The sequence below is a fragment of the Vanessa cardui genome, chromosome 12 (genome assembly GCF_905220365.1).
Source record: "Vanessa cardui chromosome 12, ilVanCard2.1, whole genome shotgun sequence".
NCBI classification, from domain to species: domain Eukaryota; kingdom Metazoa; phylum Arthropoda; class Insecta; order Lepidoptera; family Nymphalidae; genus Vanessa; species Vanessa cardui.
Window position 1 is genome coordinate 8,056,442 of NC_061134.1, and position 20,961 is coordinate 8,077,402.

The 20,961-nt window shown below is 36.0% G+C and overlaps 2 protein-coding genes across 4 annotated transcripts; one reads left to right on the forward strand and one right to left on the reverse strand.

Moving 5' to 3' along the window:
• The first annotated feature begins 2,369 nt into the window (after nt 1-2,369).
• On the forward strand, nt 2,370-20,838 carry LOC124534498 (replication protein A 70 kDa DNA-binding subunit-like). Of its 3 annotated transcripts, XM_047110407.1 has the most exons (12): nt 2,370-2,454; nt 5,663-5,915; nt 6,248-6,495; nt 6,652-6,900; nt 9,029-9,188; nt 9,542-9,746; nt 15,215-15,327; nt 18,276-18,347; nt 18,589-18,743; nt 19,159-19,417; nt 19,810-19,995; nt 20,506-20,838. In XM_047110407.1, the coding sequence occupies exons 2-12, from the start codon at nt 5,883-5,885 to the stop codon at nt 20,614-20,616; spliced, it is 1,791 nt and encodes a 596-aa protein (XP_046966363.1). In that variant the 5' UTR covers nt 2,370-2,454; nt 5,663-5,882; the 3' UTR covers nt 20,617-20,838. The 3 variants fall into 3 exon arrangements, with proteins under 3 accessions (XP_046966363.1, XP_046966364.1, XP_046966366.1); XM_047110408.1 differs by lacking the exon at nt 2,370-2,454 and having other exon boundaries at nt 6,248-6,489; nt 6,649-6,900; XM_047110410.1 differs by lacking the exons at nt 2,370-2,454; nt 19,810-19,995.
• Nucleotides 2,687-5,585, reverse strand: LOC124534497 (E3 SUMO-protein ligase ZBED1-like). Its single transcript, XM_047110406.1, has 5 exons — nt 4,870-5,585; nt 4,573-4,660; nt 4,338-4,486; nt 4,042-4,257; nt 2,687-3,936 (listed from the first exon to the last, which is right to left on the reverse strand). The coding sequence occupies exons 1-5, from the start codon at nt 5,182-5,184 to the stop codon at nt 2,707-2,709; spliced, it is 1,998 nt and encodes a 665-aa protein (XP_046966362.1). The 5' UTR covers nt 5,185-5,585; the 3' UTR covers nt 2,687-2,706.
• Nucleotides 20,839-20,961: the final 123 nt, after the last annotated feature.

The window sequence follows — 20,961 nt, forward strand, 5'->3', positions numbered from 1 at the left end:
CAAGGATAATAAAAGTAATCAATATCAGAATGAATTTAGAAGTAGAAGTTTCCACTTCTAATTATTAGATTTCGTTAATAAAAAATGCAACTCAGTATCTGTATCTGCGAATCTAGAGTGCAATTAGAATGGATACCATCCCGATTGCGCCATAATTGTTAGCTGTTTTATCTCTTAGCTTATAAGTACTGAATATTAAAAGAACAAATTTCATCGCATCTAAAAAACTATGAATATTATCGTTTTAGTACGTCAAAGCATTTAAAATACAATAGTATTAAACTCATGATTTAACTTTACAGTAACCCATTTGTGAGAAAGATGAAACGAATATTAAACCGATTTCGATATCATATGCTTTTCATCTCTTTCTCACATATCGTACAATGTTAAGTTAAACAAAGACAATGCGATATCTGAAATCGTATATCAACATCGATATTTAATCCAAATATCCGTTACACAACCGATGTGTACATGTAACAAAATTCGGATATTGCCTATATAGTCCGGGAGGTAGCTTTGCATTTAGCGAGGAGCTTCGGCAGTGATTTTACAACGACTGTTTGCCTTCTTTTTCTATTTATTTCGAAATACTTACAACTGAACCAAGCGTCAGCTGGCGCACCCGCCGTGGGTGTAGAATTAGGAGGTTACAGAAGTGGTAAAAATAAAGAAATAAGTAATAGTACGCTCAACTCAAACTTTTTCCATGAATAGTTGACATTATACTGAGCTGAAAAAAAATCGTCAGCTGCATCGTAGAGGGGGGATTATGTGTCAGCTGCTGGCATGAACTTGTAATAAAAACAATAAATTTCATCCGACATATTATATGTCGGATGAAATTAAACTACGTGATTGTTTAAATAATTAAAAAAACGAAAATAACAATCAGCTGCAGTATAGCGGTGGAATAAGACCGTCAGTTGACGCAGTAAAGGTATAGATTATTCTAGCAATGGACAGAATCTTTCTCGGTATATTTATGTTTCGTTTTATTTGTAACAAAATGCACGATATAAAATAAAATCGAGTTTAAAATATAATGAACCCAAAATAAAATGAATGAATATAAACAAAATCGAAATATAGAAATAAAAAAAACGCAAAAGTTATTTGTTGTCGATGGTATCGCTATCGTCATCGTTCTCTGACGAAACGTCGGCCGACCTGTCCTGCAGGAAATCGTTTTCTCCATCTTGATCAAGTTTTCTTTCACCTTGATTTTCTTCACTGTCATCTGTAAATTATCAAAATTAGACTACTAGAAAGCTGAAAGAAAGTGCCACCGACAAATATTCCATACCGCCAACATCTTCCGCGCTATATAGGTTTACTTGATCTCCTTCGAACCATTTGACATACTTGTCGTAGTTTTCTTCCCATCCTCAATCCGTAGGAGTCAATTGTCAATGATCATAAAGGTGAGCATGGCTCTAATGGTTCGCTATGTATTAATGCGTCCGTTCTAGACCGGGAGATGATAATGACAAAAAATTTGGTCATTTGTACCAGTATGACGGTTCTTCAGGGGTCTAGTCACGTAAAGGCAAAAAGGAAAATGATGGTCGTAGCGCTCGCACCGGCGGCCCACTCGCGTGGGCATTAACCGAACGTGTCGGAAAAATAACGAGTGTCGAACGATTTGTTCCACAAAAATGCTTGTATTTTCATATAGTCGAAAAAAAAAGGGGGCGGTAGCGTAATGCCATACTTCTCGGGTGTGGCTTACAGCCCGCCATACCGACGCCAATGCATTAATTTTAATAGAACAATTCAACCATTTGTACCAGGCTAATTTTTGCATAGCTAATTATCGTCGAGTAGTCATTCACGAAAATCACCTTGCCATACTTTTCCGACTGTTCCCAATAGCCGCCATACCACTGCAAAGGAGTAATTTTTTTTTATCGCCAAACGATTTGTAACTGATATGATTTGGCGGCTGATATTAACGTCGGTAGTTGATCACTACCGACGTTAATATCAGCCGCCTTACTATGACTTTTGCATTTGCAACGCTATCTCCCGGACCTATTACCGGTATTAGTATAGAATTGAGTAAAACTATCCTATCGGTGAAATCAAAACAAAATCTCAGATTCTGGTAATACAATATTAATATAGTTTAAATACATACATGTGTACATTAACGTTGAGAAATAACTTAAAATAAAAAGATACAATATAATCATACATTATAAAATTGGAAACATTTTTTTTTCTTAAATAGAAAATAATATTAGAAAATAAAAAAAAATCATTTAAAATTGGCTCTTTGAATTGACACTTGTACATTGTGCAATAAAAAATAAAAAAAATTACCGACGGGTATTTCCCGGAGCTGCAATTTGACAGATATGTTACTCAGACAGAGCTTTCAGCTTAGAGCTGTCAGCTGGGTTCGGCCTTCGGGTTTGGTTGGATAGTAATAGGAGCAAAGATGATTAAATCACTAGGGATGTCGGAAATGCAATAAAGTATCGATATATATTGTATCGATAATTTTTGAATATATCAATATCGATATTGATATTTTTATTTAAAAATATCGATATATCGATATATCGGTGTGATAGGAAAAAAAAATTATTTGGCCTAATCTACTTCAATCATCTTACATTACTAGATAAATACTAATCAATAGACATCATTTTTAAATTTTTTAAATCAAGGACAACAATAAAAAATATTAATTATTTATTAATCAAACCAATATTTATCTGATACAGACATAAGAAAAACTCTTTGATTTACATGCTCGGCTGTAAGCCGACTTCTGTTATTGGGTACTGCGAGATTTACAGCAGATGCCACTCTCTCTGAGGAAACCGAGGACGCAGGCGATATCAAATACTTTAGAGCTATGTCGGAAAGGACTGGAGTAAAATGACGACAATCAAACCAGAATTTTGTAGGATTCTCTTTTCTGGGTATTATAGGCTGATCTAGATATTGCTTTAGTTCGCTAGGCATACCATCACAGGTTGAAAGTAAACTGGAGGTTGCTGCAGCAATATCTATCATAATTTTTTCATGTCCGGACCACAACGACGGCGAAGAATTTTCTGAATTTGGAATTATGGTAGTGGTTGTGGGTCTGAGTTCAGGCGAAAGTTGTCCTCTACGTCTATGTTCTAAACGTATTTCTTTTGACAATGCGGTTATTGCAGTGGAAACAGCTAGTGCTGAATTAAAATGAATACGCTTAAAGCGAGGGTCTAAAATTGTTGCTATAGCAAGATGTAAATGTCGCTCTAGTGGTTCTAGTTTGGCAATAACTAAGTTGAGCAAACTCTTCTGAACAGCAACACCAAATTCAGTGAAAGGTTTTACTTCTTCAAGTCCTTTCTGAAGTAAGTTTGCAATGGGAATCGCCAAACTAGAAGTCACGTACTGATCGCCGCTAATTTCTTCAGTAGCTTGCTTAAATGGGGTAAGCAATATTATCAGATCTCGTATGACACTTAACTCTGAAGAAGTTATCATATCAGGTGCATTCCGCCTAGTTGCTAAAATCTTAGCCACAATAGCTGATAATGTATTGAATCTTTCCAACATATCAAGACAAGAATTCCACCTTGTGCTTACTGATTGTATAAGTGTTAATACTTCTCCCTCTTTCTTTTGTCCCTCTTGTTCTGCTCGCAAATCGTCCATTGCGTTCACAGATTGTTTAAAATATGTAACAATGGCTTTGACACGATTGGCAATTTCAAGAACTGGTGCATTATCTCTTGTTGCGCCATCCACTATTAAATTCAGCAAATGCGCCATGCAAGGAATTCTTTTTCCATCTTCCAAAAATTTCTTCACTGCAGCAACCATGTTAGCACCACCATCAGTGGTAATTGATAAGATGCAATCCTTTTCTATTGTAAACTCGTCGGTAATATTTTCAAAGCATTCTTTTATATAATCAGCTGTGTGCGCCTGCAGGAAAGAAGACCAATATTAGTCCACTTTATTAAATTTATTATAATTAACTATTTATTTTATTTTTTATAATTTGATGCATTTATTTTATACTTTACTTACCTGATACATTCTTCGTGCTGTCAATGTCACCATCTCATGCTCAGGAGTGCAGTTATTAGCTGTGTTAAGAAAATGTGCTGTCACTACGATGAAACTTCGTGTCGAGTTAGTAAGAGTTAATATATCACTTGTTAAAGCAATATTATTTATCTCACTTAATTTTTGTTTTAAAATGGCTTTGGTAGTGGCGTATCGTTGTTCCATGAGGCCAGTTATCTGGAATGAGAAATGAATAATAAAATAACATTTAAAAATAAAAAGGATAAGATAATAATTTAATATTATAGTTCGCTTACAGTAGTTCGTGATGGAATTTTATAGCGTGGACAAATGACGCTCATAAATCTTTTCAATCCTGATTTTTCTACACAAGATAGAGGCATGTTGTCTTTGCAAATCATGTAGATCAAAGCTTGATTTATTTGGCTAGTTTTATGACCCCCTGCTAAATTGAGAAAAATAATAAAATTAGAACATCCTCATAGAACTAAAATGTAAACAATACAGTAATCTAATATAAAAAAAAAATACCTTCATAGCTTGAACTTCTTTCAAACATATCTATGAGTGTAGTCTGTTTCCACAAGTCTTTACTCTGACCATCTTTGGAGGATTCAGTCTGAAAAAAATTATTGAATATTTTGTATATATTTCATTACACTTGTCGTCATAAATAGTATTAAGGTTAAGTGAAAACACCAAAATTTTAATTTATCGATATCGATACTTTTAGTAATTACACATCATTAGTTGACTGGTTATTGGTTATGAACAATTGATATTTAGATTCTAAAGCTACGTTTGATCTTTCACAAATAAAATACTTACACCAGTATCATCGTAAATCGCAATTTCAGACAATTCCATGAAGTTATTTTCTATCTCAGCAGGTTTATTAGTATTGGTAATAGTTGAATTAGTAGACGAAACAGGTGAACTAGTTCTTGTTCTTGGTGTAATATTCACTTCACTTGACCTTGAGTTTTTATTTTTAAGTTGCAAAAACGCATGGTGATGCTTATTTTTAAGATGTGTAGATAAATTCGTCGTATTGCCACTGGTTTTATATATTTTCCCACACACATTACATGAAACGTTTTGTCTGTCTATTTTTTTGAAAAAGTTCCATACAACACTAGACATGACTGGAATGCTCGAATTATTTTGTTCACATACGTGAATTAATTATTGATTTAATTAGTTAGATTGTTTGAGAACTATAATCAACTCAAATGCAGGCAGAAATACGCTCGCGTTGAGGTTATAATACGGATAACAGACGGACGGATAGTTGAAGCACAGACACTGACACCGAAATGACATTGACAGACAGAGTTGCCAACTTAAAAGCCAACTTAAGTACCAAATTAAAACGCAGTAAATCAAGTCGACCAAAGACAAAAAAAATGTAATTTGTTAAAAAATGTTAGTATAAAAAAAGTATTCTTTTTTAGGATTTTTTAATTATAAAAAATATCGATTTTTATACCTTTTCAATACTCGTAATTTTATATCGATATCTCGATACATCGAAACATTAAATATCGCTCAAAAATATCGATACATTGAAAAAATAATATCGATATATCGATGTATCGATATTTTTTCGACGAGCCTATAAATCACTTGCAACAAAGACTTGCAAGTTGCAGTTAAAACAACTTGCTTAGATGCATCAGTACTACCTGCGAATAAGCACAAAATATTTCGAATTGCACTGCTACTCGTATAGTGTAGACAAATGTTAATTAAAAACTTAACATAATAACATATATTCGAGTGACTAACTTAATCCTGTTCAAAAGTATTCAACTCTCAGCAGTTTGTTTAAATTCTTTGCAATGCCTTATACATTATCAAATGGATCTCTAGAAGTAAGTAAGACTACTCACTTATATTATTTTTTAAATATATGTAATATAACTAAACTTTTAAATTTTTAATTCTCTTTTCAATATAATTATTGATACTTGCTCTAATACAGACTGACTGATGATATTGATATGGATATACTTCTATAAATCAATGTAACTAAATTATTGTATTGTAACTCTGAAATTTATGTACACATATGTCAAGAATATTCTATATAGGCTGTGTATTAGAGTACACTTAAGTATTCATATAAAATGAATATTGTATTATTACCTTTTCAAAGTGCTTCTAATAATGAAAATGTTTGTAACATTATTTGTATTCTTAATAGATTATAATGAAGGGTGGAGTTTATGAAAATCCTGTGATACAAGTCCTTGGCTTTCTTAAACTTGAAGAATATTCTATTAATGAAAAATATAGACTACAGATATCTGATGGCAAATATTACCATGGATATGCTATATTGGCAACACAACTAAACCATAAACTTTATTCTGGAGAACTTAGCCTCTTCTCAGTTGTACAAATTAATAAATTTGAAACTGTAGTTCTGCATAATAATGAGAATGATGACAGGTAACTTTTATAATACATACTAACAAGACCTTTGTGGTTGGTTGATTCAATTTATTAATCCACATATTTGATGGATAATAAACAATAATTTTCACAATACCATATTTAAAGCTTGCAGTTTTCTTTTTTAGTTATTGTAATTTATTAATGTTTTAGGAAGATAATAATTATCTTAGACATAAATATCATAGCACGAGGCAAAGAAGTTGGAAGAAAACTTGGAAATCCTCAATTATGGATAGGGGCATCTGCATCTGCAGCTCCAGCACAGACTCCAACTCTGAAAGCCAGCCCTGCTTCTACTAGTAGAACGCCTACGCCTCTGGCTGGCACTAGTTTCAATACTAGTGCCATTGATTCCAAATTCACTATTCCTATTGCAAGTCTAACTCCTTACAAAAGCAAGTAAGCAATCCAATAACTATTATTTATGTCATATAAATACATGTAGAGGGGTCATAAAAATTAACAATTAGTATTGTTGGGAGTACTCATGCTATAATTCGTTTATAATAATTAATTTTCATTGTTATTGTTCTTTTAATAATTTATTGAATTTCCTTTCAGTTCTATTAAATATACTATATTAATTAAAGTTCATGATTAGTTCTAACAAGATGTCTAATTTTACTTGAAATTACTACTAGAAAATACTGCAAAAAAAATAAAAACTAGATTCTGTTTGATTGGTTCAATTTATTAGAAAATGGTTTTTCCCACATTGTGTTATCTATTATATTGTAAAGTAAAACCTATTATATTGACACACCATTAAACTAATTATAGAATTTTCCTCAATACTATTTGAAATAATTATATTATATTTATTAAATTAATTGTATTATTTTATTTTTTAATTTTAGGTGAGTAAGTATATATAGCAATTGCAGTATTTCAAATATTGTTTATTTAATATTATGAAATCCTTTAAATATATTAATTCAATTATACAATTAGTTGAAAAACATGCCAATATGATGGGTAACATAATGTAGACAAAACCAAGTATTATGGGAATTTTTAATAAAACTAATTAACAAAAATTTTAACCATTTTGTATCATTTTTTGCTGTGTTAACTCTTAGTCATCTAACATATAATACACATGTGGTGCGCCATGGTGAGTGAAGATATTAATCGATACTAATCATATTAAATCGCCATTTTTTTGTATCTTCTTAGCATGATTAATTCGAAAACCCTTATTCATTGTTAACTATATTTAACCGTGTGTCTAGTCATTTGCTCACAAATAGGTATTTGGCCACCTGCATTTTTCTTTATATTACAAACACATACATACATCTTATGCAATCTCTTAACAAAATATGTGTACATTATTAAAGGGTAAGCAATTATTTGTTATTACGATATTATTCGATCGTCCAAATTATTTAATAATGACGATAAAAAGTCGTAGTCGTAGATCGTAGATTAGTATCGAAGGAGAAGAAAGATTTACTCAGTTATTTAACTAGTTAAAATTCTTGCTAGTTCTAGTTAAAAGTCTTGCTTGGACGTTAATTCTTGTACCTACTGACACAAGAATTGGACTATAAAGTCTAAATTTTAAGTTTTTGAATCTAAAGGAAGGAAGGGAGAGTTTTCGTTAGGCGGAAGTCGAACGAAAGTGTAAAACGAGCACGCAGTTTGGGATCAATTAAACATGGAGACTTATTGTTGTTGAGTATGGAGTGTAATTGTTTGGGAAATTTTCGTAAATCTGGCATTGGGAATCTTGTGGATATCAAAAACGGTTACAAAAACATTAAAAATAGTTCTTTAAAAGAATTTTTATGCGCTCAGTTTGAAAGTCTGGGTCAAGTCAGTCAGTCGACTTGCAGAGAAAACTGCGAGACAAATAGAAGATAAGATAGCCCCTTTTGCATAAACAAGTTTTTGTTTGCTGAAACTTTTGCGAAGACCATAATTATAAACAAAGAATATTACAATATTTAAAAGCATTATGAAGTTGTTCCAAGTATTAAAACTATACAAAATGCCTGTCCTGTTATTTATAGTGGAAGAGTAGGTACTTTAAGCGGCATTGTAATTTCGATAAGACTTATCATACAAAACAAAAATATATTTATATATTTTTGATAACAAGTCACGATCAATATCCATACACAACATTTCAATGCAATAATACAATTGATTAATATAAATTAATCATTTTATGTACATTTTGATACTACTACTAACAAGAAGGTACAAAGTGCATATAAGAGCTTTATTTAAAAAATATATTATAAACAGTATAAAATTTTTGATGTAGAACCGCAAACCAAAACAACACTAATTTTCAAAAGCGAATATTATCTCAGCTGAATTACTATTATGGAAAAATCTCTTCTCTTAATAATTCGTGCAAGAAAAGAGTTTTATATTAGTCCAATAAACACACATCGATATATAGGTAAATAATCGTCTTTCAAATGAGTTCTATAGTATATTAAACAGCAAAGAATATATTTCGTTCAAATTTTGTTTATAAATATACCTATCTAAAAAAAATATTTTTTCTTTGTAGATGGTGTATTAAGGCACGTGTCGTTAAAAAAGACGAGGTTAAAACTTACGGAAAATTAAACAATGGAAAATATTTCAAATTGGTCCTTTGCGACGATGGAGGGGAAATAGCAGCAACCGCTTTTAATGACGACTGTGACAAGTTCTATAGTAAAATAGAGGTTCTTATACCAAGTTGTGCTATTGGAGATTAATGATAGCTACTTTATTTTATTTCTGCAAAATTAATTAGGGATGTTCAAAGTAAATAATATAATGAGAGTGATAAGGTTGTCAAAACGAACCAGAGGCACTCTATTCCCGCACTCTTAGTCTTATTCCGAAGGTCTGCCGTAAGTTCTGTCCTGCTATCTTGTGTAGGTTTAAAGAGCATGCCGAGGCCTGTGAGGGTAATTTTACCTCGGCGCTGCTTCAAATGAGTTAAACCAAAACGCAATAAATGTTGTGGTCAGACCAGAAACATGAACCTAGCAACTAACCGCTTGTTAAAGCGATTCATATATCTATTTTTCAGGTGGACAGAGTCTACTACATCAGTTCTTGTAAAATCAAGCTGGCAAATAAACAGTTCAACAAGTTAAATAATGATTACGAGTTGGTGTTCCAAACAGATACCGTAATAGCAGAATGTTGTGATAATGTTTCAACTTTACCAACCGTTAAGTATGACTTTTTGTCCATTAGCGACATCGCTAATAAAAGCCCTGACGCGATTATAGGTAAGTGATATTGTAAACATATTTCAATGTAAGCATGAAATTTTGTTCTCGCTCATGATTGATGATTTCATTTCTCGTGTTCGAGCTCCAGAATAAAAAACAACAGTTTTATTTTAAAATAAGCATAGATATATTAAAATTATACGTAATTTTTCCTTTTTTTTAAAAGACCACCGAGATTTTTTTTATGTTAAAGATGGCAGATGAGCAGAAAGCTCACCTGATGGAAAGTGAGTCCCACCGCCCATGGATATCTGCAACATCGGGAGGCTTGTAGTTGCGTTGCCGGCCTTTAAGAAATGAGTACGCTCTTCTTTTATGATTCCGAAATCGTATCGATTCGGAAAAACCGCCGGCGAAAGCTGGTTCCACAGAGTGGTTGTGCGAGGAACAAAATGTCTTAAAAATAGCATCGTTGTGGCTTTGCGGACATCATCACTTTAAATTTTGACGAGATGTCCGAAGGTGAAATTCAGCAGCCGGGATTAATCCGAACAATTCAATGAAAATTTCGGTAGAAGATGTAGAGTGATCCAACATCTCTACGCAAAGCCAATGGATCAGCTGATCGGAAAGGGCTTGATCGTCGATAATTCGAGGCGTTCTGCGTTGGAAACGGTCAACTGAAAGGCGCTGGTACTGGGGAGCCCCCACCCAGAGATTTGCGCCTTTTTTTTTCTTCGCTGGAAAAACGCTTTACGCGCTTCCCCCACGTGATGGAAGTGGGGGGGGGGGGTGTGGGACTCCCCAGTTTCCTGGACGCCGAGTGCACCCAGGATCACCGGGTTTACCCACTAAAAAACCAGCGGTACCCTCTCCGTCCTTCGGCGGGCGCCACGGGATCGCTTACGCATGCTACCGTGACGCCCTGACGGTCGACCCGCCTATGCTGGCCTCCAACACCTAGGGGGTATTCTCGGGGTACTGAGATCCCCCCTTTTCCCTGCGGCGCCTATTGAGGCGGGGAGAGAAGGTGCGCGTAGCGCCTTTTCCTCCTCCCCGGTCGTCTACGGCGGAGCGGGTCTGTAGCGGCATTCTCCCGCTCCCGCTCCGCGGCTTCCTTCTGCGACATCACGTTTTCGCAGAAGGAGCGCATCTCCGACCAACACGTCTCACTGCTAAGCATTTCGTTGATGATGCTCGACAGCGAGAGGTCTCCGCCCATAGACGCCGCCAAGGAGTGCCTCTGGGGACCCCACGCGGCACACTCACTCAGGGTGTGGTGCGCCGTGTCGATTGGCGCACCACACTCGTGGCAGGATGGTGACGCCTCCCGCCGTGCTATTCCGTGCAGGTACTTACCGAAGCATCCGTGCCCGGTAAGTACCTGCGTCATCCTGAAGGTGAGCGTGCCCTTATTCCTCGCGACCCAGCGACTCAAGTGGGGACGGATCGCCTCCACTGTCGCCAGGCCCGCCGTGGGTGACCCCAGATCCTCCTGCCATCGGGCGATCAGGGCTTGCTGGGCTAGGGCCCTGATCCGCCCGACCTCCGCCAACCCTGGACGGTCGCCGCGGTTCCTTGCCTCGACCCGGAACCGGTACACCTCCGCGAGCACCTCCGCCTGGAGCTCCCAGGGCGGATCGCCCGCGAGAAGTGTCGCCGCAGTCCACGACACCGTACGGTACCCTCTGATGCCTCTCACCGCAATGACCCTCTGCGGCTTCCGCAGCAGGGCCCGATTGTCAGCGGTGAGGGCGTCGACCCAGATCGGGGCACCGTACAGCGCCATCGACATCACTACGCCGGCGTACAGACGCCGGCACAGCGATCCCGGCCCCCCCACATTCGGAAGGAGGCGGCCAAGAGCGGCGGCGGAGAGATTTGCGCCTAGTATAATCTTAAGCGATGGGGATACTGTCTTGCCTTGCTGAACAAACCGAGCTTTTTGATGCCAATTTGGCTTTGCGTTCCAATTAACCACGCCAAGTATTCTGATACTAGCTGTGGCGGCTATCGGAATGTTCTGAGATCTTGGAGATATGACAAATGGTATTTTTTTAGCGTTTAACGCGCAAACTTGAAGTGGACTAAGTTTAGTCTAGTCCGACACTACAAAGTGAGACGGTGAGGGCAGAGAGCCGATCCATTTCCCCGCCATCAATGTTGATGCGTAATAAAGCAATCATATATAGATTTGTTTAATGAAGAAGTTTGTTCCGGTTTACTCCGACGTTTTCCCGGGAAATATTAACCCGGCCGGTATAAGAAGGACATTTGGAACTCAATGGTAAAAAAAAAATAATAAAATTGTTCACGCTAATTTTTAGTAACATATAAATATCAATCAAAGTAATAACATTTAAAAAATAAAATAATAAATTCTTGTTTATTGTAACATACTTATTGATGAAGTTATATATATGATTGAGATTATTCTAAGGTTTTCTTGATTGCAAATAAAATAGTGGTACGTCATGTCCATAGCTTTTAAGTCTCGCTGTCCTGACCTTGAGCTCGGTTGACCCGATCCCACGAATCTAAAATAATAGTTCTATTTTGCACTCTGCAAAATCAGGGTACGCAACGGGCTCAATGCAAACTTAGAGGGACAGCTGTCGCAGCTTAGCCGGACACACGGCGCTTCCTGTTGCGGAATCGCTATTGCCAGATCTCCTGCGACGGGTTGGCGAGCTATTTCCGGGAAAGAGGGCGGGTCATTCACGGTGGATCAAATCGAGATGCTGGGCTTGAGGCTCTCTAAATAAAACTCAGCGAGGACCGTGGATTAGGAGAGCCTTCTCCTAATCCACGGTCCTCGCTGAGGTCCCCTCGTGGAGCATCTATCTTTCCAGGGGCCTTTAATTAAGGCGCAGTCTCGTATGAGGGATTTGGGGTTCATCCTAAATGGAAGATAGAGCAATATTTTGTCCAACACAGCTTGAAGCTTTGAGCTTATTAATGCCAAAGTAGGAGGACCGGAAACACCTTGCCTGCGTGCGCTCTATGGCATTGTATGGTGCATCCATTTGGGTAAACTCCCTTAATGCTCGTAACAAGGCTCTCATCTTACGGGACCGTAGGAACAGTGCTGCTGACCCGCTTCGCCGAATTTGCACAAAGATCTCGTGACGTACCGCTGGTTTTTTAATGGGTAATAACGACCAACACGTCATGTGGAGGAAAAGCGTTATGCGTTTTTCAGCAAAAAGAGGACGGCATAATTAATTAGTAATGCACGCTGGCGACAATACAGCTCGCGGCGGGCCTGTATATATAGAATGTATCAGAAATTTTACAATCTGTCTTACACATTACAAAATGTGTTGGCGCTCTGTAAAAGGCTTATCCTCTTTTATTTCCAAAATTACTGACATGACATAATGACATTAAAAGTTAGTATCTTAATCAAATGTAAATAACTGTACAATTATTATTGCCTCTATTCTTTGCGTAAAATAATTCATTTTGTTTAGATTTATCTAGAAGTATCTAGACTAACGGCTAAACTACTTTTTTGTAGAAATCAATAAATAAATTTTGTATGTTTAATTAGCAAAAAATTTTTTGATAGTACAATAACCGCGAGTTTCCTTGATTTAGCGAAAAAAAAACGGGGGGGGGGGGGGGGTTAAACCCCCAAATATTCGCCAATTATTTATTTATTTATTTATTTATTTAAACTTTATTGCACAACTATTTAACAAAAAATAAATTGAGCAAAAGGCGGACTTAAAGCTATATAGCCTTATCTACCAGCCAACCTTAGCACATGCAAGAAAGAGCGTACAGTAGATGCATAAAGCCATCCTTATATTGAATTACATTACACATACATACATATACATACACATATATATATAAACATACATACACTTACATAAATATATATATTATAAATATATACATATAACATACATTTAATAATATACTAATGATAAAGTAACAAAAGGTTAACAATAATACTAAAAGTACAGTGTAATAATAACAGCTTAAATAAAATAAAATAAAAGGGAACGAAACCAAGTAAGGCGATAAAAGCTAAGACTTATATTTCTTTAAGAGAAATTGTTTTACCCTACTTTTGAACAGATCTTTAGAGGACGTTTCTCTGATGACGACTGGTAATTCATTCCAAAGTCGTATAGCGTTAACAGTGAAAGAATTAGATACAAAACCAGATGTGTGAGGAGGAATAGAAAGAAGAAGGTTATGAGAAGAACGAAGATGCCTAACATGAGTATCGGAAAGAAAATTAAATTTGGACTTAAGAAGGAGCAAGTGGATTATAAACAAGAGAGTGTAGAATACATAGTATTCTTAAATGCCTGCGATCTTTAATGGGTAGCCAATTAAGCATTAACCGATATGAAGAAATGTGCTCAAATTTACGGAGGCCATATATAAATCGTATGCAGGTGTTATGCAATCTTTCGAGTTTACTTAAAAGTGTTACATTAAGATCGGGGTAACATGCATCACCATAATCTATAATTGGTAACAACAGACAATTTGCCAGTTGGATTTTTGATTTAATAGGCAAAAAGTTCTTAAAGCGCATGATGGAGTGTAGCGTGGCATAAAACTTGCGCGAAACCTCATTAACTTGGTCAGACCATTTCAACGAGTTATCGATTAAAACACCCAAATCTTTAACCTTAGATGAAATAGGTATAACAGTGTTATTAAATAGTAAATCAGGTAAGGGTGGTAGGCTTTGAATTAAAGCTAACTGCCTAGGGCTCCCAATAATAATAGCTTGGCATTTTGATGGGTTAACACTAATTCCATAATTTTTTGACCAAGAGGCAATACGAGAGAGATCGTTATTAAGGGCGGAAATAGTGTCAACCAGGTGGTCTACGCTGCACTGTTTATAAAGCTGCAAGTCGTCGGCATAAAGATGGTACTGGCATGAAAGAATTGAGGAAATAGAGTTAATAAATAATGAAAATAGTAGTGGAGAAAGAATACCGCCTTGAGGAACACCAGCAGCAACATCGCACCAGTCCGATCTATCGGTTCCAACACAAGTTGCTTGCTTGCGTCCCCGAAGATAAGAAGAAAACCACTGGAGAGCGATGTCTGAGATGTTTATGCGAGATATAAGAGAGAGTAATAAGTCATGATCGACAGCATTAAACGCGTTACTAAAATCGATGAGTATGAGAATCGTCACAGTCTTGTTTTCCATACCCTCTCTAATATCCTCTGTAACTTTAATTAGTGCAGTAGTAGTGCTATGGCAATGGCGAAAACCAGACTGAAGTGGATTTAATAGGTCGCAGGACAACAGATATTCAGATAATTGAAAGTGGACAATGGATTCCAAAATTTTCGAGAGAAAAGGAAGGATGGAAATAGGACGATAATGGGAAGGCGTAGAGGGATTTGGAATCTTAGCTAGTGGTAGAACTAGGGCTTTTATAACTTAGGGCCAATTACTGTCACTTGTCAAAACTTAGCTCACCCACATGAAATTTTTATTTATATTATTCATATTAACTATATATAAACATATTCCGCAGACGTTATTGGTGTTTGTAAGATAGCTTCTGATCTACAGGAGCGCACAACAAAAAGTACTGGAAAAATACTAAAAAAGAGAGAAATGACACTGGTAGACCAGTCGCACAGTGCGGTACGTGATTTTTATCAGAACATATTAATTCAAACACTATTTCACTAGGCTTCACCTATAAGTATTTACAGCGTTATTAGTTAAACAACGGTGTCTTTTTCTTTCTAATGTCAAAACTAATGCTGACGCTATGATTGAAATTGGTGTTTAATTAAATACCCGCTAAACAATTGAAGCCGAGATGGCCCAGTGGTTAGAACACGTGTATCTTAACCGATGATTTCGGGTTCGAACCCAGGCAAGCACCACTATATATATGTGCTTAATTTGTGTTTATAATTCATCTCGTGCTCGGCGGTGAAGGAAAACACCGTGAGGAAACCAGCATGTATCTAATTTCATTGAAATTTTGCCACATGTGCATTTCACCAACCCGCATTGGAACGGCGTGGTGGAATATGTTCCAAGCCCTCTCCTTAATGAGAGAGGAGGCCATTAGCCCAGCAGTGGGAAATTTGCAGGCTGTTACTTTACTTATTACTTTTTAAACAATTGAAGTAATGATGCATATCCCAAAGATCCGTTAGGAGGTGATAGGGGTGACTATTTGCAATAATTTTAACCTTAAATTTTAAAATGTGTGGTGCAAAAGTGTACCATTTTGGAGTTATTACGTTTTCTTAGCTTTTTTCAGAATTCGTCAAAAATGCAACTTCAAAAAGTTATTTAAAAAAAGACTCCATTAAAATCTATTTTTTTCTTCTGTTTTATAAAAACGATTAAACGCTGGATAAAACAAAAAAAATATTATGAAACTTGTCCCGCAGATTATTTTAAAAACATACTCGTTTTCTTAGTAGTAGTGGGTATTTACAAAAATAACTCTCCGTTAAAGGACCTCTTCGTGAGAATAACGATAAGGATAGAATCCTGCATTATGCACTGTAGAACATGCTGTGTGTGCTGTGCTCTGTTATAGAGTTTCTCGGATTCGCTTATTAATACTTCATTTAGGCTATATTACAAAATGTCTTCGTTGTAACTTAGCTATTGAACTGTTTCTGTTTCTAAATTTTATTTCAAATTTGTATTAAGTAAATCAAGTTATGTGAGTAAGTAAATTTTTTTTTCATTGGATATTATTTTCAGTTAATTTTGTGGAAATTTTAAAGAGCGACCTTTATTACAAATTCGTTTATGTTCGAGTAAGAATTTCCACCAGCGTAATTTCTGGTCATTTTATTTCTGTTGCTTTGAAATAAAATCTTAATTTTTATACATTCTTGGAAAGCTTAGAAAACGGTTATGTTTTAAAATAATTTCATAATGATTTTTTTAGTTTTTGAGGTATCTTTGAGAAAAATAAATCAAAAAGTATTGAAATAACTTCGTTTTTCGACTCGCATTTTCAAATTTGGACCGATAATTATTATTTAAAAACTGACAAATATCCGGTGTTTAATGTTTTTTATAAAATAAAAGAAAAAATATATTTTTTTTTAATAAATTTTTGAAGAAGTTGGTTAAAATTATTTCAAATAGTCACCCCTATCACCTTCTAACGAATATACGTCGAATTACCAACAACCCTGTATGCATTGTAGGCATACATTTATACGGTTAATCTTAAATTAATTGTTTGGGAATCCTGACTTGATGGTAGACTAATATGCTAATGTCAAACAGCAATACTTTGTATAATTGTTGTGTTCCCGTTGATAAGCAACACTCATTCATTTATGAAGCCTGCGAAGTTTCTGAAATTATTCAGCATACTAGAAATATACCAACTATTATAAAGGAATTCCTGTAAATAGCCCTTTAAAATAATTTAAGTAGAATGATTTATGTCATATGGTTACATATTATCCTACGCCAGTGGGCTGCATCTTCTGTCTCCGAAAGGAAGCATGTCAAACTCTCAATCATGAATTCACCTCACCAGCAAGAACGTTGCGTTGTGTATTTTATTCAATACATAAAACGTGCTTTGTTATGTGTCTTCCTTTTAGCACACACTATTAAGATGAAGATCTGTTTAATATCTGCTAAAAAGCTATGACAATAAATTATTATAAATCCTTTGTTTTAAAGAAAAATACTTGATTTAGTCAACAAGTCAAGTCCTATGTCACAACAGATAAGAAAATATATGAAACAATTTAATAACTAAACATGTATTAATCATAAAAGCAACCAAAAATACCAGAAGTAGTCAACGTATGAAGAATGACGAATTCTACGATACCAGATCAGGCAAAAGAACCATACAACCTTAGTCTGAAAAACATATTATAAACAATTCTTCTCAGGAGCGATATACCGTGCGACATAAGGCACATATCGATGGCACAGTATATCGCCGATTTATTTAAGATTATGGTTATATTACCTAGCTTATCTAATACAAAATTGTTGAGCCAAAATTTTGGTTTCACTTTATTCTTACAACCTTTAAAACCTGTTGCGTTCTGCGACAGTGTAATGGGCTTTCTATGTAATAAATTCTAATCGTCTTTCTTATCTGTGAATGCTTTCCATAGTGATTTTTTTTCGTCCACTTTTGGATCCTTTATTTATTGTTCTTTGCCCAGATAATCTATCTACCGAGAGGGCAGAAAACCAAGCTCTTGGTACAGACCATACCAAGATGGATTGTACCCAAAGTTTCCGCAACCTAAGATACCAAGTACAGAGAGTATACAAATACCTACTCTTTGATCCCTATCAAATAGGAAATAGTTGACTAGACAGACTAATATGCGGTATCATAGCGCCCGAAGTATTACTGCAATCCAATTTTAAAAAGAAATCTATAACATGCTTCCTTCCTGAGACCGAAAATGAAACGCGCTGGTAAGGGAAAGACAGGTTTAGAACCGCAGATAATTTAGTTTTATCATAGACACTTGATTTAAGATATGTTCATGGCCAGCTTTCAATCTTATTTGTGTTCCGTTTAGAAAAACACACAATATTACTAAAACTGTAAAACGCTATGTTTTTAGATCACAGTACAGCTTTGGGGTAACGACGCCGAAAAGTTTGTCATCACAACAAATACAATAATTGCTTTAAAGGTAAATTTACAATTAATTTTACACTCATTGCACGTTTTCTCACTTTTCTACATTGGAATTTCTTTTTATAACCTTTGAAAGCTTACAGAATCCAATTATCAAAAATTCGTCCAATGATCTCCGCATTTGATACAATAATGGTTACACATGAGCATCCTCATTCTGGACAAAACATCATCAACAACTATTTCTATTATATTATCTAGTTCTGTGAGTGATTATATACTATCTATCGTATCAGGGCGCTCTTCTAATAGAGTTCAACGGCTGCAAGTCGCTATCGTGCCTCAGTACCACCATCCTGCAGAGCAACCCCGACCTGCCCGACGCGCACCGCCTGCGCGGCTGGTACGACCACGGCGGCGCCTCCGCGGACCTCGTCAACATCTCCACCGGGTACCAACAAGCTCTACCAGACAATTCATACAATTACATTATAAAACAAATACTAGGTACATCAGTTATAAATACAATACAGTACGGCCAGAGTCGGATTTAAAGGTGTGGAGGCCCCGGGGCCACAAAGCAGTGAGGGCCCTAGACAAACAGAAGCGTGGACACCCTAATAATTATATTATTATGAATTAATTAGTTTTTTTTTATTTCAATCAGTAAGTATCGTTAACTTTTAAAATATTAAATAGTAACATTATTATAATTTGACTATATCTCATTAGACATATATCTATTTTTTGTTAACTGAAAACTGTGGCCCCCTCTCATGTGGAGGCCCCAGGGCAGTCCCGGTTGCCCTCCCCTAAATACGGCTCTGAGTACGGCTTTATTTTAATTTTAAATATCTATTTTTCAGAGGGGGCGGTTCAGCGGGAGGAAGAACCGAATGGATAACGCTTAAAGAGGCGCAGACGCGTAGAACACGCTGTGCTGATAAGAGCGAATATTACAACTTACTGGGGGTTATCATTTATACACTGTCGGACAACGTCGTATATAAAGCTTGCCCACAAGAAAACTGCAACAAAAAATTGGAGAACATAGAAAACGGCATGTTCCTTTGCAAAAAATGTGGGAAAGAATATCCTAACTTCAAATACAGACTGTTATTGGGGGTAAGTTACGACGCCTCATGACAACAACAACAACAGCAGCCTGTAAATTCCCACTGCTGGGCTCCTCCCCTGGAGGTTTGGAACATATTGCACCACGCTGTTCCAATGCGGGTTGGTGGAATGCACATGTAGCAGAATTTCTATGAAATTTGTCACATGCAGGTTTCCTCACGATGTTGTCCTTTACAGCTGAGGTACGTGATGAATTATAAAGACAAAACAACAAGCGGTGCTTGCCTGGGTTTGAACCCGCAATCATCGGTTAAGATGCACGCGTTCTAACCACTGGGCCAAATTTGACGTACGATACTACCCATAAAAACACCGATTTCATTCAGGCTCAAATGAACTACGAACATACAAAAGATTAATCTAAATAAATAATTTTGAAGGGAACCATCTCGGACCCCACCGGCGACCATAAAATTACAGCTTTTAATGAAGTCGCCGAGTCCTTGCTCGGAAAGTCCGCTAACGAAGTGAGCTACTTGTTGCAGAACGACAACGAAGGATATGGACGCTTGTTTGATGAAATCAATTTTAAAACTTTCTTGTTTAATTTGAGAGATAATTACGACGTAAGTTATTATTAAATCAAATATATTTATAAAAAAGGTGCTTTTTACACTTTAGAACTCTTTTACGCGAAAGCGTTTCTGTGGATCCTTGTTCCTTCAAAACGTTTCACGTTCTCTGAAATATCCGAGAACATTAGTTTAACCTATTTTATTAGTTAATTTCCATAATTAACAAACAACAACAGCCTGTACATTTCCTACTGCGGGGCTAAGGCCTTTTGAGAAGAATGAACGCTGTTCCAATTCGGGTTGGCGGAATACACATGTGAAAGAATTTCTATGAAATTAGATACATGCACTTTTCCTTCATCGCCGAGCACGAGATGAATTATAAACATAAATTAAGCACATGAATATTCAGTGGTGCTTGCCTGAGTTTGAACCCGCAATCAACGGTTAAGATGCACGAGTTCTAACCACTGGGCCATCTTGGTTCTTCAATAATTAACGCCAATAAATAAAATATTATCATTCTTAACTATTTTCACTAATATAAATATTTCTTTTTAGAATCAAACGAGGTTACAAACGGTAGTGATGAGTGCTCAGCCATTAAACTACAAGGATGCGAACTCTAGATTGATCAAAAGTATCAGAGCTCTGAGTGAAATTCAAGTGTAATCTATATTAATATTATAAATGTGAAAGTAACTCTGTCTGTCTGTCGGTCTTTCACGACCAAGCCGCTGTATCGAATTTGATGAAATATGGTATGAAGCAAACATGAACTCCATGAAAGGACACAGGGTACTTTTTTGCCTTACACATGACAATCAACACCCTAAAACGAGGGAGATTATTATATTTGAGCTATTTATTTTTGCGACAAACATTTACAAGTCGCCAAAATTTTACTTGTTTTATTAATAATATTTTTATATACTTACTAACATGACATCACAATTATTATACCATTATGTAAACCTTATTTTTATATGCATTTCAGTGCATAGAAAGATACCGATT

Bases quoted from the DNA above. Each gene is read 5' to 3' on its own strand.
- LOC124534497 (XM_047110406.1), bottom strand. From the start codon at position 5,184: ATGTCTAGTGTTGTATGGAACTTTTTCAAAAAAATAGACAGACAAAAC. The intron at 4,258-4,337 runs GTAAGCGAACTA...TTCTCATTCCAG, and splicing joins AAATTCCATCACGAACTACT to ATAACTGGCCTCATGGAACA. The intron at 3,937-4,041 runs GTAAGTAAAGTA...TCTTTCCTGCAG, and splicing joins CAGCACGAAGAATGTATCAG to GCGCACACAGCTGATTATAT.
- LOC124534498 (XM_047110407.1), top strand. From the start codon at position 5,883: ATGCCTTATACATTATCAAATGGATCTCTAGAA. The intron at 9,189-9,541 runs GTTCTTATACCA...TCTATTTTTCAG, and splicing joins AGTTCTATAGTAAAATAGAG to GTGGACAGAGTCTACTACAT. The intron at 9,747-15,214 runs GTAAGTGATATT...CATATTCCGCAG, and splicing joins AAGCCCTGACGCGATTATAG to ACGTTATTGGTGTTTGTAAG.